Source organism: Mollisia scopiformis (assembly GCF_001500285.1).
Source record: "Mollisia scopiformis unplaced genomic scaffold LY89scaffold_25, whole genome shotgun sequence".
Taxonomy (NCBI): Eukaryota; Fungi; Ascomycota; class Leotiomycetes; order Helotiales; family Mollisiaceae; genus Mollisia; species Mollisia scopiformis.
The window spans coordinates 62,451-89,339 of record NW_017263605.1 but is presented as its reverse complement, the minus strand read 5'-3'; the positions used below and the strand labels follow the sequence as shown (position 1 = coordinate 89,339).

The 26,889-nt window shown below is 47.3% G+C and overlaps 12 protein-coding genes across 12 annotated transcripts; 5 read left to right on the top strand and 7 right to left on the bottom strand.

Moving 5' to 3' along the window:
* The first annotated feature begins 14 nt into the window (after positions 1–14).
* On the top strand, positions 15–1,210 carry LY89DRAFT_689282 (eukaryotic translation initiation factor 3 subunit K). The gene is made up of 2 exons (XM_018215879.1): positions 15–269; positions 476–1,210. Exons 1-2 carry the CDS (start codon positions 100–102, stop codon positions 1,041–1,043), a joined length of 738 nt encoding a protein of 245 aa, XP_018064977.1. The 5' UTR covers positions 15–99; the 3' UTR covers positions 1,044–1,210.
* Positions 1,211–2,390: 1,180 nt separating this feature from the next.
* Positions 2,391–4,405, top strand: LY89DRAFT_723230 (kinase-like protein; the record flags this gene model as incomplete). Its single annotated transcript, XM_018218798.1, has 6 exons — positions 2,391–2,508; positions 2,560–3,152; positions 3,360–3,483; positions 3,542–3,591; positions 3,639–3,740; positions 3,809–4,405. 6 exons carry the CDS (start codon positions 2,391–2,393, stop codon positions 4,403–4,405), a joined length of 1,584 nt encoding a protein of 527 aa, XP_018064976.1.
* Positions 4,406–5,870: 1,465 nt separating this feature from the next.
* On the bottom strand, positions 5,871–7,744 carry LY89DRAFT_655323 (TPR-like protein). Its single transcript, XM_018212338.1, has 2 exons — positions 6,651–7,744; positions 5,871–6,597 (listed from the first exon to the last, which is right to left on the bottom strand). The coding sequence occupies exons 1-2, from the start codon at positions 7,632–7,634 to the stop codon at positions 6,016–6,018; spliced, it is 1,566 nt and encodes a 521-aa protein (XP_018064975.1). The 5' UTR covers positions 7,635–7,744; the 3' UTR covers positions 5,871–6,015.
* A 164-nt stretch (positions 7,745–7,908) lies between these two features.
* LY89DRAFT_710443 (uncharacterized protein) lies at positions 7,909–8,840 on the top strand (the record flags this gene model as incomplete). The annotated part of the gene is made up of 1 exon (XM_018217829.1): positions 7,909–8,840. Exon 1 carries the CDS (start codon positions 7,953–7,955, stop codon positions 8,838–8,840), a length of 888 nt encoding a protein of 295 aa, XP_018064974.1. The 5' UTR covers positions 7,909–7,952.
* LY89DRAFT_626059 (ARM repeat-containing protein) lies at positions 8,701–12,493 on the bottom strand. The gene is made up of 9 exons (XM_018211092.1): positions 12,001–12,493; positions 11,787–11,949; positions 11,570–11,737; positions 10,851–11,520; positions 9,876–10,798; positions 9,707–9,825; positions 9,582–9,661; positions 9,374–9,533; positions 8,701–9,271 (listed from the first exon to the last, which is right to left on the bottom strand). The coding sequence occupies exons 1-9, from the start codon at positions 12,066–12,068 to the stop codon at positions 8,911–8,913; spliced, it is 2,712 nt and encodes a 903-aa protein (XP_018064973.1). The 5' UTR covers positions 12,069–12,493; the 3' UTR covers positions 8,701–8,910.
* Positions 12,494–12,585: 92 nt separating this feature from the next.
* LY89DRAFT_246633 (uncharacterized protein) lies at positions 12,586–13,321 on the bottom strand. Its single transcript, XM_018206155.1, has one exon. It carries the CDS (start codon positions 13,093–13,095, stop codon positions 12,694–12,696), a length of 402 nt encoding a protein of 133 aa, XP_018064972.1. The 5' UTR covers positions 13,096–13,321; the 3' UTR covers positions 12,586–12,693.
* Positions 13,322–14,906: 1,585 nt separating this feature from the next.
* On the bottom strand, positions 14,907–16,636 carry LY89DRAFT_700577 (fatty acid/sphingolipid desaturase; the record flags this gene model as incomplete). Its single annotated transcript, XM_018217132.1, has 2 exons — positions 14,907–16,383; positions 16,437–16,636. The coding sequence occupies 2 exons, from the start codon at positions 16,634–16,636 to the stop codon at positions 14,907–14,909; spliced, it is 1,677 nt and encodes a 558-aa protein (XP_018064971.1).
* A 1,580-nt stretch (positions 16,637–18,216) lies between these two features.
* On the top strand, positions 18,217–19,134 carry LY89DRAFT_723225 (uncharacterized protein; the record flags this gene model as incomplete). The annotated part of the gene is made up of 3 exons (XM_018218797.1): positions 18,217–18,788; positions 18,919–19,070; positions 19,127–19,134. The coding sequence occupies 3 exons, from the start codon at positions 18,217–18,219 to the stop codon at positions 19,132–19,134; spliced, it is 732 nt and encodes a 243-aa protein (XP_018064970.1).
* A 95-nt stretch (positions 19,135–19,229) lies between these two features.
* On the bottom strand, positions 19,230–21,241 carry LY89DRAFT_689276 (dihydrolipoyl dehydrogenase-like protein). The gene is made up of 5 exons (XM_018215878.1): positions 21,147–21,241; positions 21,019–21,086; positions 20,886–20,965; positions 20,126–20,830; positions 19,230–20,076 (listed from the first exon to the last, which is right to left on the bottom strand). Exons 1-5 carry the CDS (start codon positions 21,206–21,208, stop codon positions 19,459–19,461), a joined length of 1,533 nt encoding a protein of 510 aa, XP_018064969.1. The 5' UTR covers positions 21,209–21,241; the 3' UTR covers positions 19,230–19,458.
* Positions 21,242–21,640: 399 nt separating this feature from the next.
* LY89DRAFT_626051 (uncharacterized protein) lies at positions 21,641–24,417 on the bottom strand. Its single transcript, XM_018211091.1, has 2 exons — positions 24,351–24,417; positions 21,641–24,297 (listed from the first exon to the last, which is right to left on the bottom strand). The coding sequence occupies exons 1-2, from the start codon at positions 24,409–24,411 to the stop codon at positions 21,761–21,763; spliced, it is 2,598 nt and encodes an 865-aa protein (XP_018064968.1). The 5' UTR covers positions 24,412–24,417; the 3' UTR covers positions 21,641–21,760.
* Positions 24,418–24,565: 148 nt separating this feature from the next.
* LY89DRAFT_787026 (signal recognition particle, SRP9/SRP14 subunit) lies at positions 24,566–25,469 on the top strand (the record flags this gene model as incomplete). The annotated part of the gene is made up of 3 exons (XM_018223037.1): positions 24,566–24,595; positions 24,647–24,725; positions 24,777–25,469. 3 exons carry the CDS (start codon positions 24,566–24,568, stop codon positions 25,109–25,111), a joined length of 444 nt encoding a protein of 147 aa, XP_018064967.1. The 3' UTR covers positions 25,112–25,469.
* Positions 25,470–25,700: 231 nt separating this feature from the next.
* On the bottom strand, positions 25,701–26,733 carry LY89DRAFT_674742 (uncharacterized protein; the record flags this gene model as incomplete). The annotated part of the gene is made up of 3 exons (XM_018213461.1): positions 25,701–25,724; positions 25,770–26,638; positions 26,694–26,733. The coding sequence occupies 3 exons, from the start codon at positions 26,731–26,733 to the stop codon at positions 25,701–25,703; spliced, it is 933 nt and encodes a 310-aa protein (XP_018064966.1).
* Positions 26,734–26,889: the final 156 nt, after the last annotated feature.

The window sequence follows — 26,889 nt, the reverse complement described above, 5'->3', positions numbered from 1 at the left end:
CGAAATTGTGTGAACTTTTCTAGCACAACGACGACAACCATTTTCGAATCGAATCTTCCGTTCCACAACCACATCCGCAGCGCCATTTAAGACGCCAAGATGGGCGTTCCATTCGACTATGCACCCGACAGGCCAGAGCACATCGACGCGATCCTGAATGGTCTCGATAGATACAATCCCGAGACCACCAGCATCTTCCAAGAATACGTCGTCCAACAGTGTGAAGAAAAGACCTACGATGCCTACGCAAACCTGGCGCTCTTAAAATTGTGAGTACAGAGTCCACTCTGTGCGTGCGGATATGTCAAAGTGATGATCGTTTTTAACGTTTCCTATTACCTGAATGGGCATGGAGAATGAATCCCTCCAGCCTTTGAAGTTTCTATTAGCTCTATCTGAAAGACTTTTCTTACCTCGTCTATGTATCTCATTCAAGATCTCGAAAGGCGAGCTACTGACATACATTTCCCATCAGATACCAATTCAACCCCCACCTCACGAAAGACGAAACCATCACCAACATCCTCGTCAAATCCTTGACCGTCTTCCCCTCCCCCGACTTCTCCCTCTGTCTCCACCTCCTCCCACCGCACATCCTCACGCCCGCAAGCACACAATCCGCCCTCCCAGCAGCAGGCGACGCACCCCTCTCCGAAGCGGTACAAAAGCTTAACGTCCTCAATAACCTCCTCGGCCAAGCTTCCTACAGCCAATTCTGGGCGACCCTCGATAGCGATGACCTCTACGCCGATCTCGTTGCCGATGTAGCTGGCTTCGAAGAGCTGATCCGTATCCGAATCGCCCTCACCATCTCTCAATCAGTCCGTGAAATCGAGCGCTCGGTATTGGAGTCATGGCTTGGACTGCAAAGCGAAGGCTTCGACAAGTTTGTCAATGGTGTTTGTGGATGGGAGATTGAGGGAACGGTCGTGAAGGTACCTTTGAACAAAGAGAATGAAGCCAAGGGAACGATTGTTAGGGAGAACGTCAAGGTCGACCAGTTTGCGAGGGTCATTAGACGGGCATATGAGCAACCTGCTTGATCTTGAAACATTGTGGTATGTGGTTTTGCATGGCATGGTCGGCTGGCTTGCTGGATGGCGTTCCGGTATGGAGTTAGAGGGCCACGGTCTATAGTACCAGACTTGGGCTATTACATGATCACGGATGGTCTTCGATGAAAGATCGTCGTTGCGAGCAACGTGGTAGAAATCAAAAACTATGGTATAATAGTCACTTATCTTACGTTGCAAGAGGTATCTTCTGATGCCTAAGTCTTGTTCTGGAAGGTAACAAACGTGAATCACTAGTGATGCGTATTATTGTTTTTTTATGTGTATATTATGTATAAATCTTTTAATACGGAAGCGCAGTTGGCAGTTCCGATGTCAGTCGAGAAGTCTCGACTTGATCGTCTATTTTTAATAGGACATTCTCCTTTCATCAAACAACCAACTTTCCCCCGCTCAGAGTCTCAAACCTCGAGAATATTTTGGATTGCCAGTGACCTGCGCCTCACAAGTCCGCCTATAGCCTTTTAAATGGCAAGTGCCAATTTCTGGTAATGTACACATTGCTTATTTCACCTAGGACAAAGTTCAAACCGCTGCAATTTGCAAAATCTCGAAATGGTTAGGATATATGTCCAGGAGGGAAGTCATAAAGAATGCTCCAGTGCTATATCTTTTACAGAAAGTGAACCACATCCAAATCTCATGAGTTTTCCACAGATTTCCTGTGATTAACCCCATTCCCAACCCTGGCTCATGGGATTGAGGGCTTGAGAACTTCCAAGTCTATATCACACAGAGCTCAAAGAACTTGCTCTGGCAGTTCTCGATATGCGCCCTTTGTTCCTTCTGAGTAGCAGTTCAGCCTAACTTCATTTATTCAATTTCCCGGATCTCCTCAACAAAGAATATTAAATCCAATACTTCCTTGAATCATGAAAACAGCTATGTTTCAACATGACAGCATTTGTTTCTACGTCGGCAATTGATTCCCGCCGCCGTCCATATGCAACACTTCCCTCTCCCACAATTATTTCAAACTCAAGCACACATCAACAATATCTGAGTCAATAATTCTTACCACAAGTCGAAAATTTAATGCTTCTCAGATGCAGGATGCATTCTTCCACATTATCTCAGGACTCGATCAACAATATTCTTCGGATCGGGACAGAATATTTTTTGGATATCATGTCCTTTGTTCCCATATCCGCAAGCATTGTGCCCACTGCAGTATGCATCGCATCGGGATAGCCTCTGAGAACCAACAGAGCCAACAAAGCCCACGATTCCCCTTCAAAGCAACACTCTTTGTTTATACCACATTAATACCGACAGAGCCCTTCCCTTCGAATCAACGACAGTCAACAACCAGCAATCATGAACTCACTAACTGGAGGTGGTAAACGAAAACGAGCTGCTGAGGATTCAGACGAGGATCTGCGTCTTCAACCCCCTACGCAAAGATATCGTACTCTAGCGCTAGAGAAGATTCAAAGTGTGTGAGTCTTGAAAACTGATCCTAAGGACGGAAGCAAGTTTTTGGCAGATTTTCCTGGAGATAGATACGATAGTTTGTCTGGAGAAGTCGACCTTATTTTCAGGCGTGGTCTCATCCGACCCGCGGGCACCCAAACTCAAGTCCGCAGAGCCGGCCTGGGCGTACCAGGTGACCCCAAGTATGAAGAGGATGCCGAGTTCATAAGAGCAAGAAGGGAAAAGGAAAATCGGCAAGTAAATAATATTAAGGACAGCTGGTTAGCCAGTGCAGCAACTTGGAAAGATACGCTCAGCAATGCTTGGAAAGGAACCAAAGTCCTTGGTCGTGGCACCCAAGGCATAGCAGGTCTTTGGTCACGATCGGACACTGAAGCGTCTATCAAGCACGTTGTTGTGAAGCAAGCTAATGGTCTTGGTGATTCAGAAAAGGAGGCAAGTTTCATGGAACTGTTAAACAAAGCCAACTCAAGACATATAGTCAAACTTTACAAACATTCAGTCGTAGAGTCATCCCAGGGAGAACCGAACCCTTTTCGGGAAGCGTTTTCAACAAATTCCACGCCGCCTGCCATGATTGCTAGACTATATACCGAATACTGTAAAGGTGGGGGATATGGAGAAATTTATTGGAGATCTGAGAGAGTAAGATCATTCATCTCGCGATGAGGTTGAAGGGCAGTCACTGACATCAGCTTAGAAGATACACGGCGGCAAAGCCTGTGCCGGAAGAGGCAAGTTGCCATTTTATCCAATCAGAAAGCATACTCTTGGGTGCTTTATGGTCTTTGCTCGTATATGATTTTCACTTCAATAGGGAAACACGTGTGCTAACACAATATCTCTTTTTAGCTCATTTGGCGTCTTTTCCAATGTTTAGTGCTAGGAGTTGCGGCCATGAAGAATGGCAACGAGTTGCTTGACGGTGAGAGCTGGGATACTCGTGTCTTACATTTGGATATCAAACCTGGAAACGGTATGTTCTATATTAGTTGTGTTGCTGCAGCTACAATATCTACTAATCAGTCTTTTAGTATTTGTTGGAACGAATGACAACAATCATTTAAAAACTCCAGTACTCAAAGTGGGTTCTTCCTTCCCTTTCCTTGTACCAGGCTGAATTGAACTTAGTTTGGAGATTTTGACGGTTCAGCATTCGCGCCCCAACCGCCCAAAGCACAAACGTTCGACTGGCTGCTTTCACAGTGGCGTACCCCTGGTTTCGAATCCCCCGTAAGTGCGCAATGTTAATCTATGTATTGATTAATCTTTCATCGTGCAATACACTGATGTCAAACTAGGAGCAACTTAAGGCGATAGATATATGGAAGTCACGAGAGGCCCGTTCTGAGGCGATTTCTGAATCGCCTCGGAACGAGTACGACTCAGACGGGAACCGCGTGAGCGTGGTAAACTTACCGAAATGGTCAACATTCGACTCAGAAAGGGGCTCGGGAGAGGACGAACCAGTCACCGGCCCGGAAGTTGATTATGATCCAAACCTGAAATATGGACCTTGGTCGAATCTCTGGTCGGCCGCTAAAATCATGTGGCATTTGATCAATCGTGGGCATGAGTTTTTTTATATTAAGGACAGTACGGCTGATGAGTTCACCCTATTCGGAGAATTTGCTTTTGAGCTGTCTCCCGACAAACTCGTCGTTTCTCTAGGCCCAGAGATCCTTCGAGCTCCTTACAGTGCCACCTTACGCAAGACAATCGCGCATTGCATGGCGAAAAATTGGCAAGATAGACCAAGCTCAAGGGAGGTGTTGAAAACTATCGAGGCAGCTTTGGCTGCTTGTAAGCTTGCTGAGCCAGGACAAGGTTTTGGGTCTGGCTTTGATGCTGGATTGACTTCTTATGATGAGCCTCCTACTGAGATGCCTGATTTCTGATGCATGTTGCGAAATAGGTGGAAGCTTTACTTAAGTCCTGCAGAACAACGTTTAACTGACAATGCCAAACATACAAATATGGTGATTTTAGGGCAGGACATTATGTGCTGTCATCTTTCTCCAGTACAACCTCGCAACCTTGTCTCTTTCTCCCTTCTTGATTCTTGTGTACAGGTCCGCAACCATGTTACGAGGAGTCTCTGTATTATGGGATGGGGAAGGAGATATAAATATAGTGTGCTTGCTGATCTCGATGAAGGGTTGATGTATAGAATTGATTATGATGATTTGAGAGCATTTTGGCAGTATGAAGTCTTTCGGTTAGTAGCAGTTTATGTTCTATTCCAGCTTGCTTCTTCAGAGGGCACCACATGTTTATATGAGTTGATGCAGTACTCTATATACTCAAATCGGTGACGAAAGTCTTGCGTTTTACAGTGAACTCGGTCGCTAAAGGCTTGTGAATCTCGATACCTTGTAAAGTTACGAGTGATCGAAGGCGCAATCAGCTTTCAGATTTATATGCTGGACCACTTCGTTGACACAGACTTTTGATAGAGATCTCCGTACACCCGTCGCGATCATTTTGTTTTGCTTCACTGCGTCTTGTCGTTTGGGTGTACTTGTTTATTTCTCTTTTCAAAGTCCGACACCTTCTTGCACAGAAACGAAGGTATCGTCAAACAATTACCAATCAGATAGACAGCAGTCGCATTCATGCCCTCTACCTTCACGGACCCAACAGAAACAATCTACAACGCATCTCTCTCCTTCTCCTGGCTTCCTTGCAGAGAAGCAGAGAACTCCAAATCAAGATTCCAGCCCTTGTCCTCCGAAATCTGCTCAACATATGCAGCAGCAAACCCACTCAAAGCCGATTTCTTCTTCGTAGCCGCATCTGGCCCATCTCCCTCTTCATCAGAGTCAATGTCTGCATTTATTTCGATTGACTTTTCAGTATCCCATTCTATTCCAGCCTAAAAACAATATTTCGTCGTCAGTCAGTTTACGAAGGGTACGGGTGGGTCAACAGACGGCGTAAAAAGTAGCAGCCACGAAAATATCTGGACTTATTCCTGAAAGGTCGGTTGCTTTCTCAGTCTGGTGGTTATCAGTATGTGTGAATTGGTAGGCGGGGGATATGCAAATTAGTTGCCACAACATACTTCAGCATAGGCCTTAGCCTGCTTAGAGTCCTTCGAGTACAAGTTCGTCATTTTTATCAAGTGTTCTCTTTTGTGTATTGACTAATACCGTTGTTTCTTCCCAATATATTTTCATTGTGAGGTAGGGACCAGACTTAGGCTATTATATGATCACGGATAGACTTAGATCAAAAGTCTTAGTTGCGAGCAACGTGGTAGAAATAAAACTTATAGTATACTAATTACTTGTTTTACATTGTAAAAAAGTATCGTTTAATACTTAAAGTTTTATCTAAGAAAATAATAAACGTGAATCACTAGTGATATATGTTATTGTTCTCTCATGTGTATATTATACACTCTTATGCTATCTATCCAATGCACATTGCAAAGATATGATACTATTGTTGATCGCCGCCAACTTAACTCCTAAAGCAATACCAACGCCAATACGTACGCTTTTCATCAACCACCGAAGGGGAATCCTCCTGGACCCCCACCACCAAATTTGAAACTGAATTGTTGACCACCTCCGTGACCAAATGGGCTACCTCCTTGGAATGGACTTCCATGGAATGGGTGCTGGCGTTGTTGTTCATGGTTATTTGGATCATCGCCTTGATCATATCTATGCTTCAACTCAGGATCACTGAGAACTTCATATGCCTCATTGACCTGAGCCATTTTCTTCTCTGCATCTTCTTTCGTAATCCCCTGCTTGTGAGCCTTGTCCGGATGGTGTAGCTTGACCATCTTGCGGTACGCGGACTTGATTTGTAGCTCATCAGCGTCTCGAGTCAGACCAAGAACCTTGTAATAGTCCTTGGTCTTGCTTCGCTTGAGCTCAGTATGGGCGTTTTGTAACAATTGATTAACTTGTTGTGCTCCAGGATGGTGTTCCTTTGCCCCATTGAGTGATGCAATAGCCGCGTCAAAATTCTCAGCCTCCATATGTCGCTGTGCTTTGTTGAGTAGACCGTAGAGAGCATGTTCGTCCAAGGTAAGAGCTTCATCACACCAAGTCACTGCCTTCTTGGAATTTTTCATCTGTAACTGTAAGTAAATGAACCAGCTTTTTGTCAAACTCGGACAGAACTCACTTCATGATAGGCCTCGCAAACCATCTGCACAATGGAAGACTCGAGTTCGTTCGGAGCGTGTTCGGGAATAGTACCTGCTTCTCGGAACTCCTTCACGTCATCTTTGACATCTTGAACCAAGCCCACGTCCTCTCCAGCGGGAAGTAATAGCTTGACAGCGCTGGCATATTGCTTCTTCTCCATATGCTTCTTGATAGCCGCCAATTGCTTGTCCAGTGTCTTCTCCCGCCTATAGAGCTTCTTACATTTCTTGGAATCTGGATCCGAGTGCAAGCATTTTCGCATCTGATCCATACCATGTTCCAAGTCTGCCAAACCGTAGTATGTAATTGCTGATATCTGCATGTGCGGCTCGGTCATTCCTGGCTGCATCTGCAAGACATGCTTGAGATCACTCATGCCCTCTTGAACCTCCCCTCGCTCAAATCGACAATGGGCTCTCGTCTTTCGTAATGATAACATCTTGCTGGCAACCATGATGGCGACTCCAGATTGCGAAACACATTCCTCCCAATTACCACTTTTCTCCGCGGCAACTGCTAAATGAGCAGCGCCCTTAGCCTCTTCGAGTTGAGCCAGATCCTCCTCTGAGTTGCCATGGGCAGTGAAGTCTTTCTTTGCCGCATCCCAGTCTCCGTTCTTTGCGTGAATCTTCGCACGTTGTACTAGAGCACCCTCAAAGCCAGGCTTAATCGTTAGAACTTTATTAAAATCTTGGGTGGCCTGAACAGTCCTTCCAAGAGAGAGATACGTAGCACCGCGCTTGAAGTATGTGAGATAGTTTTCGGGATCGCGAGAAATGGCAATGTCATAATATGTAAGAGCGTCGTTCGTTTCGCCTTTGGCAAGATGCGCATTGGCGGATGCGAGGAGGGACGAGATTGGGGTATCGGAAGGAATATCTGCTGGTGATAGAGCGAGCACCAGAGAATTTGAGGACAGTATGCTTGCGGCGAACGCCAAAGCCGAGAGATTGACAATCATCGTGAATGATCGTGCATAGAGTCTCGAGGTCGTGTGGAGTTGACAATGGGTTGGAGGGGGAAAGAGAAGAATGTAGTATGAAATAGTCTCGCTGTCAAGATGGTTCAGAAGAGGCCAGGCTGTCGATTACTACTTTTGAGGAGATGTCATTGGCCGTTTTACCCTGGAACATTCACTGTGTTTAGCGTCCCTTTAGCTGCAGCTCAGCCTTGTGCCACGCCCCACCTTGGTACCTGATGGCAGCCATGCATGGGAATCAAAACAATCGCTTGCTCAGTAATCTTCGTCTCTTGTCGATGCACCACTACATACGAAGAAATGGCACATCTCTCTCCCTCAGCGATCTTTTCCCCGTCAGTGGCACGACAGCAATTGGCAGCCGCAAAAGATTGGAATTATGTTGATAGCTGGCTGTCCACCAAGTTCCTGGGCAAAACCCCACCGCCGTTTGAGCGAAACAACGAGACTTTGAAAGCACTGCTCTCCCTCGCTGCTGTTAACGAGAGTGCCGATGAGGAACGCGATCTACTGGCCAAAGTCGAGGCGAAGGCACTCCAAGACCTGCAGGCAAAAGAAGAGACAGACCCGAATGCGGAGTTAGTCACCTCCATCGAAGAATCCTTACCGCGAGAAGGGCAAACCAGCCTTGAAGCTCTTTCCCATGCAAGTGTTGCGTTGAAGCAACCGATACCAGACATTGAGAGGCTAGGACGAAGTATTCTTGATCTGCAGGTTACCTCCTACGACCTGGAGCAGACTACTGATCGCATTGCTATCCTCGAATCTCATTTGAACTCGGAACTCCAGGTTATCAACACCCTCATAAGAGACTTGCAAAGCGAGGCCTATCAACCTCCCTCGAATCTATCGAAGCAGACGATCGAATATCAGCGAAAAGCAAAGACTTTAGCATCGAAGTTACCAGAACTTCGAGACCGCACATCGTCTCTCGTTACATCGGCGGGGACACCGAAGATTACGATACAAGATGTTAAAGCGGAGGAGGACAAGTTCAAAGCATTGATGGTCATTGTGAAGGATCTCGAAGCACAGATCAAGAGTTATCATGGTCTTCCGCAAGATACAGATTTGGCTAGGCTAGAATTAGAACGCCTTAGGGTTGAGCTTCGAGATTTGACACTTGAAAGAGATGCCATGTTCGAGGGTTTAGTGGAACGAGAAAGTCCGAAGAAAACTAGGACTTGAATGAAATTATTTACCAAACGTCCATGCATTATACTCCTGCTTGATTAACGTTTCGTGTACGCCATTACAGTCATCTCTTTGGTCGACCACCAGATACAGCTCCTCCTAGCCGTCCAAACTTCCCCAGGCTTGATTTCGACTTGTTTGCAGCTGGTTGACCACCTGAAGGATTTGCCGGTGTGTCCTTCACTGGTAGAGGTGGCCCTTGTAAACGTGCCAGATCCTTGAAAGCTCTCACATCCAGACCATCACCAACACGTACTTCGCTCAATCTATCATCAAAGTCACCTCCTGGTCTCTGTGCTCTCCTTGCTCTCTCTTGGACACTCCTAAATTTCTCGAGCAATTCATTCCATCGAATTCCAGCCTCATCCCTGCCTTTTAGTCGACTTGACCTGTCGAAGCTAGATGGACCAGCATTTGTTGGCGCGCTAAATGAGGATGTATGAGTCTCGGAGCTTTTTTGACGCTGATGGAAATGGAAAGTAGAGATAGAGTCGACCACACTGTTATTACGAGATTGAGGTACGTACGCTCGAGGTGCGATATGCAAATAGCCTATTGCGCTCACGCTATTGAGTCTATTCTTCAACGCTGCAAAAGCTGATGACTGAGGAAGCAACATGAGGAGACCATAAAGACACTTGTACAAGTGAGGATACTTTTCCGGCTCTAGAAGTTGCAATCGAAGATCTGTCAAAATATCAATAAACGATCTCAAGAGGTTCACCTATCACCTACATGTAAAAACGGGAGATTCTAAAAGCTGGACTAATTTATCGATCTGAATGAGCATGTTTACGGTCATCTCTAACTCTGCGCTGGTCGATATTAGTAGGATTTCTATTTAGAAAACTCATTCTTACAATATCTGTAAAAGGTTGTAAGCCTGTTCGTATGCTTGTGCAAGAAGACAAAGCGAGAAAGTAGCAACGGCATTGTAGCACCAGGATCTGAATAGTGCAACGAAGAAGGTCTGTCCGTCCTATAAAGTGTAAGCATGATTGGTCAGGAGCACAGATGGGGGGTTGGGACCTTAGTCTCCAAGTTTCGCAACCTCTTACGAAGCTCGGCAAGCTCTGGAGCTGTTATGAGATTGTTGTTTAGATTCTGTACCATGATGCTTGCGAACTCCACATCCTCTTCTTTTTCTATGCAATCAGCAAGAGTCCGGTAAATTCTCTCGGCACTCAGACTGATACAAAGCTGTCGAATAATCAAGTTCCCTCTCGTCTCAAGTAGCTTCCTATCCGTTGAGAAGAGTTGGAGAAGATTCTCCATGAAGGAAGAAAAATAATCATCGCCGCTATTTCGTGATATTTGAGATAATAGCTGCAAGTCTCGAGTGACCACTGCTTCAGCCGGATCTGACAACGTTTTGAGCAGGGCTGGAAATGTCCCATCATTGAATGCAAGCACCTTTCTCGGCGCTTTTCGGTGAAGCATGAGGAGCCACGTCAAGGCCGCAACCCTGGTAGCTTCGTGGTCATTCAAGAATAATAATGTCAGAGAAGCAACAGCCGCAGCATAGTCCAGCTCAACTTGTGGTTGAGAAGGTTGAGACGGCGAAGTTGGTGTTGGAGTCTTGTACGGTGGAGGTGGAGTCTGGACTTCTGACTCTCTTCTGTCTAGTTCCCGCGAATTCGAAATAGACCCACGGGTGTTGGTGGACGAGTCTCTCCGATCGTTGTTAGCGGAGTCCTTGACGATGGAAGTGGGAATCCTAGAAGGACCAGCTGAAGGGGCTGCCGAGGGTGCTCCTTCGTCCGCAAGGGATACCACGTAGTCCATTAAGGACGTGTTTACTCGTGAAGCCGCTTGGCGAATGGATTCCACGCCACTCGCCATAGCAGGGAGAAGATGGGCGAGGATTTTAGGCGCAAAAGGTAGAACTTCCTCGGGGCATATGTCAAGAAGGTCTACTATCCATCTCAACGATTCAAGCAGACTATCTTCTTCTATTACGGATTGTTTAGCTCATGCTCAAGATTGAAGCAGTGTAATACTTACCGAGAGGACTATCAAGATTGGCCGTCAAGATCTCTAAGATCTCCTTAAATCGTACTTGGACGTCCTGCCCTGGAACCCAATCATCTTCATCGGTGGTTTCCTCCTTGTCGGCGGCAGTGGTCGACTCATCATCATCCTCATCAGCTCCTCCTTCGGGCGCGACTGAATTCTCGCTGTCCATGGAGCCAGATCGTTTGCGTTTTCCGTCACTTCGAGATTTCCGACTCTCTTCGAGCCCTTTTTTGACCCGAGAGATACGCTTAATCTCGCTCAGAAATCTTTCCAACGCCCCTTGTGTCGCTACATGTACGTCACGATTCGGATCGCTGAGAAACCTGAATAGACCACCGAGGAATTCTGGAAGGTATGAGACAAGCTCAAGGTCTGGAATGGAATCAAGTAGGGTAATCCAGCCAACCAGAAAAGTTCTCGTAAATGGATTGATCACATAGATCCGCTCTTTTAGGAGTGGGATGAAACGTGCGAGTGAGAAAGCCGTGGGCGTGTCAACAGAAGCATCCGGGGTCTCTTTGTCAGTTTCAGTCGCTGATTCTTCAGAGGCGTGAAGGATAGAGACGTAATTTGCTGCAGATTCTGAAACAATATCCTTTATCAGTCGGTCCAGGAGCTCAGCACCGTTCTTGACGGAAAGCTCAGAGTCTGCGCCAAGCTATAATACTGTGAGCAAATACAAGAACTCGGAAAACTTCCAAACTTACTTTACATAGAGCATCAAAGATGTCATTGAAGTAGGGTAAGACCTCACCCTTTGCTACCTTGGCAATGTTGTACATGCTTTCACATGCATAGTAACGGACCCTTGCATCTTGGTCGGTGAAGCAAGCGAGTACTGGAGGAACAATAACGTCCAGATAACGTGCTAGATCCTGATACTTGATTAAACAGGTCACTTACTACTTGGTGAATCTAACATACTGGTCCTAGAGCAATGGCTGCAGCGGCAAGCCCAATAAGTCCTCCATTTCTGGCGTGAGGCTGGTGCACTGCATAGGCGTAATCGTTGCAAAGTTGCTCTATTATCTTCTTGATCCTCTCGAATTCTTTAGCAGCGGCAAGATCTCGAATAACACGTTCAAGGCTAGGATACGGTTAGTAGCTCATAAGTTCAATGTTAGGTAGCGTGACCTACTCGAGAGCGCCGACCTTCCGCTTGTCATAGAGCTTATCATTGAGAGCTCGTTGGATGCTTGGATCCATGCTGAGGCTTATCTACTTCCAAGTCTCATGGTATGCTGGAATGGAAGAAGGAGATTTGCAACTTTCTGGGGTTGTTGTTGGGTTGCGCTTCGAGTCCCAAAGCGGAGAAACAGGGAAAGAACAATGCACGCGAGGCTGCCTGAATGATTTGTCAAGAAGTTTAAATGGTTGTTGCAAAATAGAATCTTGGGCAAATAATCGTTGTCAAGTCAAGAACGACGTCATCGATCAGCCATGGTTGCGAACTCGCCCCATATCAAGAGGATGGGTCAGTACACAGCAAACGCATTTATGTTCTGGGTCACATCGATATCGATGTCTCACCGGGTTATCATCGGCCGGAACATTGTGGTGACGGTTCACGTGATGGACATTCCTGGTCCTCTTCAGTCTAGGGGCATGAGCAGGGGCATCTGTGAAAGACAGTCACCTTTTCTTGAATTCATTCATATCTACAGTCCAGAGTGGAATGCTCCGATGCGGATGGAGACGTCAGATCACTAATCCCCCGGCTTGCAGGAACCAGCCCTCTCGAAATTAATATCCCACTCTCCTGCACCTGGTCCGATCCCAATCTCGAATCTGAGCCCAAGAAACATCTACAGGGGCATGGCCATGGGTATAGTTACGGGATACGATCGGACCCAATTTCTTCTCCGCAATCTTGCTCCTGCGGTGTCGAAAGGAAAACCGAGATCCAAGCAGCAACTTGTTCCCCCTCGAATCGGCTCTCGAGCCTAGCAAAGCTCGCTCCAACAATTTGAGCCCCAAAAGCCTGCATCATCAACGGTATTGTCAGCCACGGCGGCATCGCATCACACAAGCAAAAGCAATATGAGATCTTCATTGTGTGTGTAGAAAAAGTACCAATCAACATAAGATTCGTGTTCGCAGCAACCCGGACAACAACTCCTCGAGCTCCCCTCTTCCGTTTATTCAAGGAATGAAATGCGACAAACTCCGATCTCGTTTTTGATGCCGACAAAAGAAACATTACTCCCCGGAAACAGAACCGGTTCTCTCGCATCTTCTCTTCTCCCCATGACGCCGAGTAGAGTACAACAAAATCATAAAATGTTTCCCAGCTCGCCTCAAAACCCTCCCCTGCCCAGTCCTGCCGTGCGCCCAACCCAAGGATCCACGCCCCCTTGTTCCGTGGCTCCGTCTCCGTCCCATCTCGCTACCCCTGTTCATGCACCAAGCTTCCCTTGTCGGGTCTGCGTCCAGACTCCATCTCACTTGGCTTCGGAAGCATGAGCATCGCAAACACTGTCTTGCGTGCAAGAGCACCTCTGCTTTCTGCTCTCTTTGGCTTTGTTCTCCTGTTCGTGCAGTTGTGCAGATTGAAGAGCTGCTCTGTACTCACGGCACTGATTCTCCCAAGATTAGCTTGTCACCCTCACGCATAAGAGCAGACTCACGTCTCCCTTTGCCCTAAAGATTCTTGCTGCCGACTCGTATGTATGATATTTGGGCATGCTGGAGTGCAGTGTACGTAAATAGGATCGAGGAAAGGTTCTCGAGGTGAAATTATGAAATGAGTTGGCGACGAGACGATTGACAAGAATGTAGCGATACTCGATGATTAAGTGTATTTGGCTTCAGAAGGTGGAATTTGCTTGTCCACAGGATGGCATTCTTCAACGGAAGCTGCAAGAACTTATATGTCAGTTGGGTGTGCCGTGGTGGAGATCGTTTTTGCTTTTTCGTGAGAGAACTCCTTGGCCATCTTTTTTCCCGGGAAAGGAAGCAGGGCCATCGACAAATCTTCATTTCTCAACCTCATCCTCTGTAGCCCGAATAACGTTGGTACCCGCAATGTGAGAAATGACCACTTTTTTCTTTTTCCGAGCTTTGATAGAAGTGCGGCAATCGCGGACGGACCTCTTTGGTTTCGATGCAGGTATCCTTCCTCTCGGGAAGATCCAACATGGCCACGATCTGATAAGGATCTTTAAATATCCACTTTCTTCACTAAAGGGCGGACGATCATCATACTTCAGACTCTCCACGACGGTCCGCCGCGCGACAGGACTAAGGATTCCTAAGGCAGTTCCCGTATGCTAGGAACGGGCCTGGTTAGCTCATTCTCAACTTCTCGGTGAGAAGGAGCGCTAGCTCAATCATTCCCCATGTCTCATTCATTAGGCAAGCCCTCGCTGGCTGAACGAGCGCCACCATATTCGACTAACCTGGGATACCCGTGGTCTGGGCTTTCTTCAATGCACATACAGGCGCTGATGCACGGGACTTGTGCCCCACGCCCACTGCAAAGCCAGTTCACTAGAGGCCTATGATCATCTGGAGCTTGTACTACGAAGGAGGCTGAACCTCAAAAGAAAATGCCAACTGACGAATACTCTGCCTATAGGAAAGTGTAAGGTTATCATGCTACTTGTCATGATACGTATTGATGGCCTGATGTCTCTTTCCTTCCTTTCGACGGCCAATGGTAGTTTGATTGCTGATTTGTGGCTGGATTGAACTTGAACCTGGGACTTAGCAAAAGAAAATGAATGGAAAGAACCAGAATAAAACCGGGTTGAGTATCGATGCTCTTGCCCGATGCCACCATATCGTCAACTCCCTCTTGCCCGCACACCTTACGACACCAAGCTGATGTGGGCTAGCGCTCCCGGCACCGACATATCCCAGGCGGGTTTCTCTCGCCTGTATGCATCAACGCGAAGGAACATTGCTGAAATTAAGTACGTCGATCTGAAGAAGCATGGAACCGGTGTTGAGGTAACAAGTATGATCTTATTGATGAAGTGTACACCGCGGCGAGCGGCTTCAAGCCCTGTATCAAACTGCGGGGTCAATAAGTGACAAGATATATTAGTGCCCATGGAATATCTCGTCATTTTCAGCGAGTGTCTTTTGACATTTTGCAAGTATAGCCGCCTGCCTCCCGACCTCCTCGAGTCTACCGATCACAGATCTGCTTCCATCCACAAATCCATACAACGCATATGGAATGCCTACATCCGTGCAAAACTCTTGCACGAGTTTTTGAGCCCTTCTGAGATTGTGTCTTGGCATCCTGGGAAACAGATGGTGAATGGCCTGGAACTGTAGGCCTCCATGAAAGAAATCGAGCCATTGTGGGCAGTCGATGTCCATTGTTGTCCGAAGCATTTTCTGGGGGAACGATTCGTGGGGCCCGAGCTCCGCAGTGCTCATCGAGAAGTGAGACAATGTGATCTGGGCGTGCAGGGGCATGGTGACCATGTGGCTGACCATGAGGAAAGCCCAACGCCCCGAAGCGGTCGGAATCGTCTTGTACATGATAACATACCCAAACCAATACCAGAAGAAAACCTGGCCCGTGATCTCTAGCCAGCGATGCCACCACGCAGGACCCTTCTTCGGACCAAGTCCGCGAATGAGATACTCCCATGAAAGGACATATAGATTGAAACGTCCAAAAGTGAGAATAGGGTAGTACAAATAATGCTGATACGGTAGAATCAATTTCGCAACCGCATCGAAGGCCATTACCCGTTCATAGAAGGAGGAAGTGAGAGACTCTAGGAACCTGTGTGAAATAACAAAAAATGGCATGTGCTCGATATCAGGATCATGCTCAGGAGAATTTGTGACAATGTGATGGACATTGTGATTGCGTTTCCACCATCCAACAGACAGACCGCCTATAAAGTCTGCGATGATGATTCCGATGGTTGTGTCGATAACAAAATTGTGAGTGATTCCCATGTGCCCTGCATCATGTACAGTGAACACGAGTTGATGCCATAGGCATCCGAGAAACATCCCACTGGTGGCGTACCATCCCCAACGTAGGAAAAGTAGCATCATGCAGAAGAGAAATGTGTATCTGCAGGCTTCAACGGCATATGCCGTATAGTTGCAGTCGTAAAGACCCTCCGCTCTCAGCCGCTGATCCAGAATTCGGTACTTCTGCACGACCTCATCCTGGGTGTCAAGGTCTAGCGGTGGATATTTGGCGATGTCTAAATCGATCTGTTCTTTGGTACGAGCATCCAGGTAAGACATACCATCGTCCGGTTCTGCAGCGGTCGAAACTGACGATGCAGAGGACGAATGCAATTCGGCTTTCCTAGCAAGGCGCTGCCGAATCTCTGCATCAAATATGGGCGAGGGTGTTCGTGATATATCGGAGTCCATGGAGTGATCTTCAATAACCTGCTCTTCGTCCTCGGAATCGGCCACACCTTCACAATATGACCTGAACTTTCCACCTTGAATAGGAGGTACAAAGTTTTTCCATCTGCCCTCAACACGGCCGATTCGATATCGTTCCATTTGTTTGCGAGCTTCGGGGGAGTGAAAACTGCATAGAGCCAGTTAGTTGGAGCGGTGCGACGTGCAGCTCTCGAGGCATACCCATTTACTTCGTCCGTGGCATCTCTACCAATCATGTGCATGATAGCCTTGTCGCCACCGGGATGATACTTCAACCAAGCATCGACCTTCAATACTCTCTGGTCGAGGATAATGATTGATCGTCCATCTGCAATGAGACCTTCGACTTGTCCTCGAGATAGGATGGTCTCTGTCCGAGTTGGGCTCTTTGTAAAAGACATCTTCAGTAGCACAGCAATAGAAAGGCAATGGGTGGTGAGGAGAATCGTTTATTCAGAATCGACGCATTGTTCTGGGAAAGTCTGGGGTGACAAAGTCTCGGTGAAGCTTTCAAAGTTCAGACCACAACTAGAAACGCTCGGGAGTGCCCCGCCCCGCGACAGAGCTATTGGCTCGCTAAAAAGTGGTACCTGAGCAGGGTTGCCACAAAGCTTAAGGACGACATCGACATTGACATCCATTCTCCAACAGAGTCTACGAGAGCTCTAACCATTAGATATGTCTGGACACTATTCGTGGACAAGTGTCTCAAGTGCCTGACTGTCCCTCTCTCGGGCTTTTAAAGTAGTATCGTGCTGATGAGGTTTATACCACTCAAGTTAGATAATTTCACAACCTGAACATTACCTACCTAGGTACCTACCACAAGGTGCCTCTAGTATGACTCGATCACGTTTCCGATGAATACTAAAAATGGGCTTCGTTGGCCCTGATTTCTAAGATCTCTGCGGAGTGTCTACTTCCTGGAAGAACCGTAGCAAGTGCTACCCACAGCTGCCATTATGTTTTGCTATATGCTTCTCTACAAGTTGCAGCCCTTGAGACATCATTATCATTCTGGATACTTGGAGCATGTTTAAATGAGCACACTTATCTATTTCGTCGTCGGACTGCCTTGTGATTTGCTGCATTAATCTCATCACGTGGATGGGTGTGTTTGTTCCCCTCCCAGACTTCATGGCTCCACTCTCAGACTCAAGGCTTAAGAAGAGTCATACTACATTGTATCACACACTTTCACTGATGCCTAATGGCTGTGTGATTGATGCTTGCCAACAGATACTGCCCAGGCAAGGCGAACAGATCTTCAACAGATTTCTGATCATTTGTCTAGTATCTACCCGCTGTGTTCTCTTTCGCCCAGCTAGATGAGAGCGCCCTGACAACCAGTTATGTGGGATCTTCTGATGAATACGAGGTATGTCGCCTCATCAATTTCGCCTGTGGGCTCACTTTCCCTTTCTCCACCAAGCCATCTTCCATGCTGGTTGATATTTTCTGCCACAAGAGCTTTGCGACAGTATGATGCTTGCCACATCCAGTTCTCACCGCATCTCTGCGCCCATTATCGTCGCACTCCATCGCTTTTGTTTGCTGTATCTCTGGCCAATGCGAGCCAGTCAATCTGTAGTTGTTTCTCACGAGGACCTCTTAGTTGTCTAGAGCGGTTGCACAATTTATCTAAAATGGCGATCTAATGCGGAAAGCACTCTAATTGGGCGGAAAAGATACTGTGTAGTTGACAATCTAGGCCCCTCAGCTTATAACTGTCCTCATTTTCACATTCTCGTCGAGTGTCTAGCCCCAATTGCTACGTTGTGCAAGCAATATGCTTAGCAAGACGCCAAGGCGATGGCAATCTCGCCGGGCAATGTTTTCTGTGAAACATCAGTACTAACTGCCTATATAGTGTTGGAGAATTCCCACTTTCCTGCTCCTCTTTTTCTGCTACAAGACACACTGAGGATTTTACAACTGAGCCCTACTACACAAACAAACACATAATACGAAAACAGCAACTATGATCGGCAATCGACGCAGTCAGCTCCGAGGAGGTGTCCTCGGCGGTCGAGGCTACGGACTTGGTCTAGGAAGCAACCTGAGCCCTCTGAGCCCTCTGGGCCTGGTGGGACAACGTCGTGGTTATGGGGGCCTCGGGAGTTATGGCTATGGCAACGCTGGCGCACTAGGTGCTCTGGGTGGACTTGGCCGACGCTCCCTCCTCGGCGGAGCTTTGCAAGCTGGAGGACTCGGTCTGCGAGCTGGAGGGCTTGGTGGGGGGCTTGGTGCAGGAGTACTTGCTAACAAAGTCGGTCTTGGTCTTGGTCTTGGTCTTGGAGGGCTTGGTGTAGGAGTGCTTGCCAACAGAGGGGTCCATGGTCTTGGTGGACCGTCGCTCGGTGCAGAACTTGCACTGTTGCGAGGACAGCGCGTAAGTAACCGCGCTCCCTGTGAGCTTATCGAATCTACGGGCGCCCACGTCTGTCAAAATTGCTCTCAGCGAGGTGATATCAATGATCCCTTCGGACAAGCACCATGTGTTTGCGGCCTCTGTGACTGGGGATCAGGGAATGAAGTTGACGTTGACGCGTGGTATGTCATATCCCCTTCATCTTGTAATCTACTCTGACTCGACAAAGTAGCAGTTTTGGTGGGCTCGGTGTTGGACTTTGTGATATGTATTACGATCCACTTTTTGAGCAAATTGGCATCCAAAATGCAGTTGGTGGGTTGGGTGGGCTCGGGGTTGGAGCGTACCGATTCGGATACCCGTAGTCTGCGATTCGCCGCAACCCACTATACATTCGCCTCTACGCCACGGCTTCAGCACCATGAACAGTTTTGTCTCTTCTGGTATCAGTCTTTTACATTTCTGTAAGTATTTTGGCCCGTTTCAAGATGCGTGGGCCCACTGACAACGGTTGTCCTAGATGCTTGACAATATTCACTATTTCAACACGCCTTTTCCTGGGTGCTCTCATGCTACCACTCCTTCAACGCTCCTTACCTTGTTTCTTTACGAAAACTCAAAATCCATGATTAAAGATGCAAGGAAATCAAAGGATACATTCCTTACTAGGTCTCAACGATACAGGTGGAATGATGATTATGGATAATGAATGGATTTTGACTAGATATCTACAATGCAGATTTTTGGATTTTTTGGAGTTGTTCATTCGTGCTCATCTTAAAGTTAGCAATTAAATAATCTTTCCGCTCAATCATGTTCATTTTATCTACCTATCTTACAAATGGGGTATGCTTAAAAGTGAATCGCCTTTCCGTAAGTGGCCATAGCAGCCTCCTTGAATGCCTCTGCAAGAGTCGGGTGTGCGTGACTCGTTCGTCCAATATCTTCTGTTGAAGCACCGTATTCGAGTGCCAACGTTCCCTCAGCAATCATTTCTCCGGCATTCGGGCCGATGATGTGAATACCAAGAATTCTATCCGTCTTAGCATCAGCAATCATCTTGACGAAACCCTCGGTGTCCAAGTTTGTCTTCGCTCTCGAGTTTGCTGAGAATGGGAATGTGCCGATCTTGTACTCCACTCCGGAAGCCTTGACTTCCTGCTCGTTCTGGCCAACCCACGCGACCTCGGGATGGGTGTACATGACGGATGGAATGGCACCATAGTTGACGTGTCCGTAGCCCTTCTTGATCCACTCGACAACAGCGACGGCTTCCTCCTCAGCCTTGTGGGCAAGCATGGGGCCGAAAGTGCAGTCACCGACCACGCGAATATGTGGAAGTTTGGTTCGGAACTCATGGTCAATGACCAATCTTCCCTTCTCATCGGTCTCAAGACCAACGTTTTCTAATCCGAGACCTGCCGTGTACGGTCGGCGACCAATTGCAACCAACACGACATCGGCGTCAAGCTGTGCTCGTGATTAGCAACTACACTGAGAGCAAACAGGTCCCACTTACGGTCTCCTTCTTGCCACCCTTGGCAGCCTCAACCTCAAGCTTGATCTTGTCACCTGTAGCATCGCCACCAAGGACCTTGGTGTTGAGCTTGAAATCAATGCCTTGCTTCTTCAAGATCTTTTGTGCGGCTTTCGAGATTTCGGCATCCATGCCGGGTCCACCGATTTGGCCGAGAAATTCGACGACAGTGACTTTTGATCCTAGTCTTGACCAGACTGAGCCCATCTCAAGGCCAATGATTCCTCCGCCAATGACAACCATGCTCTCGGGGACTTTATCAAGAGCAATGGCACCTGTGCTGGTGATGATTCTCTTCTCGTCGATTTCCAGCCCTGGGAAAGGTGTGGCTTCACTACCAGTGGCAATGAGAATGTTCTTTCCGATGATAGTCTTCTCCCCTCCCTCGGTGAGGTTGACCTTAATCTCATGTTCGCCTGCGAAAGATGCTGTGCCCTTGACATACTCGACGCCGTTCTTCTTGAACAAGAACTCGACACCCTTCGTTAAGCCAGAGACAGCGGTATCTTTTGACTTCATCATTTGTGCGAGGTTCAGTTTGACATCGCCGACGTCGATACCCCGAGCCTTCGTGTCGTGGAGAATCTGGTGGTAAAGATGCGAGTTGTTGAGGAGAGCTTTCGAGGGAATGCAGCCAACATTCAGACATGTTCCGCCCAATGTACCTCGTTTCTCAATACATGTGACCTATTCAGCATGTTAAATATGCGCCGAGAGGGTCCTCCGTGTCTGCGAAACATACCTTCATGCCCTCTTGGCCAGCTTTGATGGCAGCAACATATCCAGCAACACCACCCCCGATAATGACCAAATCCTTCTCCTCTACTGGAACATTAGCTCTAGATTCATGAATCTACTTTGTCCGCATAGCTCACCAGCTTCCGTCGCGTATCCTCTTCTCGACCATCTTGCAATTGATGAAGGGGCGATTACAGCGGGAAGACTTGAGAATGCTGTCAGCCTCTAGAACACTGAGGTATTGAACAATTGATGGGATACTTACGATGATGATTTCTTGAAAGCCGACCTGGCGGCCGCTCGAGGTACTAATAAGCTTCGAAGCATTGTGTCTGAGGAAGAAGGTTCGTTTTGCTTCAGGAATCTTTACAGTTGAGATTGTTTTTATCGCCGGAGCTGCACATCTCGCGAAACCGTCCGAGACACCTGACCGGACCTGCCGTTTTTAACCGACACGGGGCGATTTTTGACAAAGCCAATTTCTGGGACTTTAGTGATATGATCTTGCAACTACCATAAAAATTCACCAGTAGCATATAAGATAATAATGTTCCAGACTTTGTGGGATATAAGTGAGAAAAGCAGCCTTTTCGAAATAGGAGAGTCTACAAAGAGGATACACGTCACTCTTAGACCACTTCATCCCTTCAAATCCCGTGTCACACTTAGGAGCTTAGCCCACGCATATAGTCCAGCAAACTCTGGAACATTAATATTTTATATTCCAATTCTGAGGGCACGAAGAATCAATTATCTTGTGGTGAATAGTATTATGGATCTGCTTCTTGTACTGTTTAATGTTATCTGAGCATATTCCAGAGGCAGCGGAAGTGCAGTACAGAGGACCTCAGAACATTGATGGATTGATTCATTTCCCGTTCAATCCGCTACAGAATCAACGACCGCTAACGACTCAAGGGTATCTCCTGCTACTTTACAAGCCCATTTCACAGTAGCCTTCTCTTCTTTGCTACCTGCAATATCCGTCTTGCTTACAACCTTCTTCATGAAATATTGTAAACCTCTGATCAATTGCGGAGTATCTTTCGCCTTCGCAAAGATGCTCACAACAGCTTGTTCATCTTTCTTCAACTTTGCCTGCCTTTGAGATTGGAGGAGCATACTGATAAATAGTACCTCCAGAAAAGTCTTCGTCTTTGTTTGAAGGTAGCTGAGGTTCAGATTCTTGAAAACACTGAGACCAAGGCCTCCTTCGAGGATAAGGGTACCGAACATCTTTGCAAGATTGACGATTTGTCTGCTATCCAGACTATCCTCTTCCTCCTCGGATGCATCGTCTTCCTCGTCAAACTCTCCCATCTTCTTGAACAGGTCCCAGAGGCAGAACTGAAAAGCTGTTCTCAACCTTCTGTCCCCACATACTTTCTTTGCAATCAAAGTGTAGTAAGGATTGTAGCTTTTCTCGCCTCCTGCGCAGTGGACCAGAACCTTCGGAATCTCGTACTCTTGTACCCTCTTCAATTTCAGCTTCATCAAGCGCATATACGCATCCTGGTAGTCCTCCGCAGACATGATTGAAATGAAAATTGCTCGACGAATATCAGTATTCATACGTTGCTCTCTGGCAAGCTGAAGCAAGTCTGAAGTTCCAGTATCTTCGGTCGCAGCTGTGTTCCGTTTGTCGCCATTCAACACCGCCTCGTCATCTTCTTTGTGCCCATTGCCAGCCCAACTAGCACCAACAAGCCACCACTTCCCCTTCTTGTCGGATTCATTGATATCTTTGAGTCCTATACGTAGTGGTTCGCTTGCTTTGATATTTCTAGTGTTCAATGTGCCAAGGATCTTCTTCATCTGGATAGTATGCTCCGACGTGACAGCAGAGGCCACCGCGCCGGTCTTCATTCGGTTGTTCTTGAGGTTGTTGATCGTCTCGATCATAAATTTGGTCCTGACAGAGATGTTGTCTTCGCCGACACTCTCCACAGCTGGCCGAAGCATGGCAACGATATCCTTCAGAGAAGAAGGGTCATCCTGACGTAATTGTGGACCAGATGTTCGGATGATCTTCAACAAGAGCTCTGCATTCAACTCTGAAAGCTTGCTCAGAAATAGTCTTATATAGTCAAACATAAGATTGCTTCCGACAACTTGAAAATTGTACATTTCTGACAGAAGCATGATAAGATTTGATGTCTCCTTGCTGGTCTCGGCACTAGCAGCCACTGGACTGTCCTGCAAAAACATTGCACGATTGTAATGCTCATCGAAAAGCTCTGCAACTCTTTGGATGACCTGTGCTCCGAAGTCTGTCCCAATGACCTTGTAGACAGCTGCGATAAATCCGGCTGGAAGTATGATGAGAGTATCTGGTAAGCTCGTAGGCTCACAGACTGATGTCAAGAGGACATCGACAAGGGTCGAAGTTACGTGTTGACGTGGGTTCTCCCGGTATAACTTTTCAATGTCTCCCAGAATTGATATCAGATTGGCATCCGTAAGCCTATTGATCAAACCTTGTGTCCTTCTTCGTAGACGAACCAATTCTTCTGGGTCGGAAAATGCAGCTTTCCGTAAAGATGGTGGGATATATTTTCCAGCTGAGGACGCTGGCACAGGTGCAACGTATGGATTCTCACGAATTCGTGGAGTTGGCTGGGATATCTCTGTATCCTCGTCCATATCGTCATCATCGCTATCAGAGTCAAATCCGTCGAAATCGTTGTCCACGTCAAGCTCATTACCGTCTGCGCTGAGTTGACTCACGTCAGAGACTTCCGATTCATCATCTGGGAATTCGTGTCCATCCAAGGACATATCTGAGGCACCATCATCGTCTGAGCTTGTTTCAAGGACTTCCTCGTTGCCTTCGCTCTCTTCTACCTCTCTTGTCTTGACAGATGCAGGGTTTGAGGTCTGTCGAGCTTGCTTGCGCTTCTGCTCCAGCCACTCGTCACCTTCTGCCTTTCTCTTCTTGCTATCGGGGGCGTCTGAGTCCTCTTCATCTAGGCCCTCTAGAAGTTCATCCAACCCGTCGTCCTTGAAAGACTGGGGCAGCTTTTTCTTCCCTTTGAGACCTAGCTTCTTCTCCAAAGCAGCAATCTCCTCGTCGTCCTCTGCAAACTTGTTCTTGACAGTTCTTGATACCCTGGCAGGAGGCGATATCGACCGCTCGTCTTGGCCGACCTCGGGTAATGGGTCTCTTTTCTTCGTGCGCTTCAAAATAGACTTTGGTGGTGGTGCACTGGGTTCATCTTGTGTAGGCTTCTTGGGATACGGACGCTCAATTGCTGCTCGGCTATCGCCCAGGCTTCGGCTCTCCGTATGATGTATTTTAGTCCTCTTCGCAGGAGGTGGCACAGTCCTCACAGTTTTTCTTTCTGCTCGTGCAGCTTTTCGAAGGTCTTTCCTTGATCCAGGTCGAGAGCGAGATTTGTGACCTCCGGAATATGTATCTGAGCGATACACATTAGCTTCTTTCTCCCAAGATTGATATTGACATAATCACCTTGGGCTCCTATCTGGTCAAGAATCGCTTTTGGCAGCTTCAAGAGATTTGGTGGTGCCATCTTGTGCCATAATAAATTTGCGAAAGAAAGTTCCTGGAATTTATTTTTTATCGGAGCTGCAATCGCCGATCTTGACCCCACACAAAACCAAATTATCCCAGAACTGAGCTGTTCCAGCCCTCGATTGTACACCTTTGATCACATCACCGCAGACATGTCAAAGAGTCACCTGAGTAATGATGATGTACGTCATTATGCGCTCATTTGTGGAAGGAAGGTCACTGACAGCAAACAGTTCTTCCTGCGACTCTCAGAGCTCTTTGATGAGCGACGACAGAAGAATCATGGCAGTATACACTTGACTCAAAAGCGCAGTAAGAGCCGGTTCACCCAGCATCAATTCACAGGGTATCTGACGATCACAGTGTCATATGGAGCAGATGGCGATGTAGAGTCTCCTGAACCGTCCACAGCGCAACCGTTCCCCGATCTGACTCCTTCGAAACCATTACCAATTATAATCCGGGCGACGAATGGAAAATCGAAAGAGAAGCGGGACAAGAAGGTCAAATTGTCGACTATTGTAGATGTAGATGCGTTGGAGGGCTTCTACAGCAAATATGCGGAGGTATGCAAGCTAGGCATGTCAGGTCTGAAGAAGAGAGACAGGAGTAAGGCGAAGGAGAAGTTAAAGGCGAAGAAGAAGAAACAGGGTGGCGCTGCTGCTGGAGGCACGGAAGTCAAAAAGGAGAAGCCTTGATTGGAAGTCTCGGTGTTACTAGGATTTTATCTTGCTACTTTGGCATGGAACAATTTGAAGCTATACCCAAGCCAAGAGACCTTGGCAGCAAGACAAGAACTATTTCTCAAAGGGCCCAAGAGTGTGTGGAGATGGTTAAGAATGTCGAAGACCTAAAAACATGCTAATATCTGACCGCCAATTCCAATGCTTCATCACGAACCACATACCCTCCATTATCCTCAAAATGACTGATTGATCAACATACCAATCAAATCATCTCAGCAATCCATGAACATCTGCGATTAAAGATCATGCTTCCAGAGAACCCAACGAACCTAGCAGGTACAATATCCTACAAACGGTTATGAGAAGTCCCAAAATGGACCCTACCAAGCCCCTATACCCACATTTCGTTCCATTACAACAGCTTTCACAATCACACAGCGCACCAGGCGGCTCAGAATGTGGAGAAGCGAGTGCCTGTCATCTTGAGAGTAGGTTGGGATCAACGTAGCCGGATTGCTGGGCACTATCCTGAGCCATTTGTTGTTCTCTGTCGTTCTGCTCTTTGTTGTAGGCCTCCATAATCTGAGCTAGTGTAGCATCGTCAATCTCCTCGTAGTCGGCCTGACTAAGGTCAATACTGTTGCAGAACTGAACGTTTGTTAGTACTTACCAGCAATGGGAAGTTATCATTGATTGGTTCTTGTGTATAGGAGTTTGGGCCAGGAATAGGAATTGTTTCTGGCTTGGTGTTGGGATGTAGTAGACTGGGATCTATGATTGCTTGCATGGTTCCACTTGGCTGCTCCCTTGATAGTCCGGCACCGGTGTTGTATGACATATGACCACTTGGCGCTTGTCCCGTAAATGCGTTGTAAGGCATGTTACCAGCTAGTTGTTGTCCTGAGAATGCATCATAGGATAAGGCAGACCAATTCTGAGAAGTTGGGCCAGCATGCAAAGGACCTGGAGCAGGCATATTGAAGTTAGCTTGTTGGCGAAGAGGTGAGTGATAGTTCTGTGGTGGACATCCTCGGAGAGAGGAGCTTGCACCGAATTTGGAGTCTAGCCCATAGGGACTATCGGGATACTTGTGAGGATTCCAATTCAAAGAATTTGTAGGGTCTGGATACGCGAGGGCGCGTGTTGAGGGCGCAGAAGGTGAATAACCAAGGTTTGACATGGGTGCTCTAGGGGTCGAATACATGGAATTTGGTGTCGATGGTTGACCTTCTGATCTTTCTGCCTTGACTCTCTTATAGCTTGGTCGGTCTTTCTCTGGTCGTAGCTCGCGATTCCTCTTCTTGCTCGGTGTCTCTTCTCGATGTGGGCGATTTGATTGTTCTTCCTCAGGCTTTATCTCCTGTGCACCACACTCCCCACAACCTCCCCTGGCATTACAGAACCAGCAATGACCACCCTCTTCCACCGCTCGTCTCCTTCCGACAATTCCAAGTTCTTCAAGGCCGAGAACGATATATGCCTTGTCGATACCTGGTCTCATCATATCTTTCTCGAATCCAGACTTTCCGATAGCTGCTGCTTTACATCTCCAGCATGTTCCAGTGGGTCGTTCTTCAGGCTCGATTCCACGCACTTGTATGCAAAGCTCCGGTGGGCACTTGCTCTTCGGCCATGATGCCGGGCAGCTAGGAAGTCTGGAGACAGAGACGTAGACTCTGCGGCAACAAGGTAACGTGAAGGGGATGACTTGGCACATCGATCTCTGGATATGAATATCTTTGGATGTGTTACGCTCCTTTGACTGTAGCTCTTCGTACCGTGAATCTTCG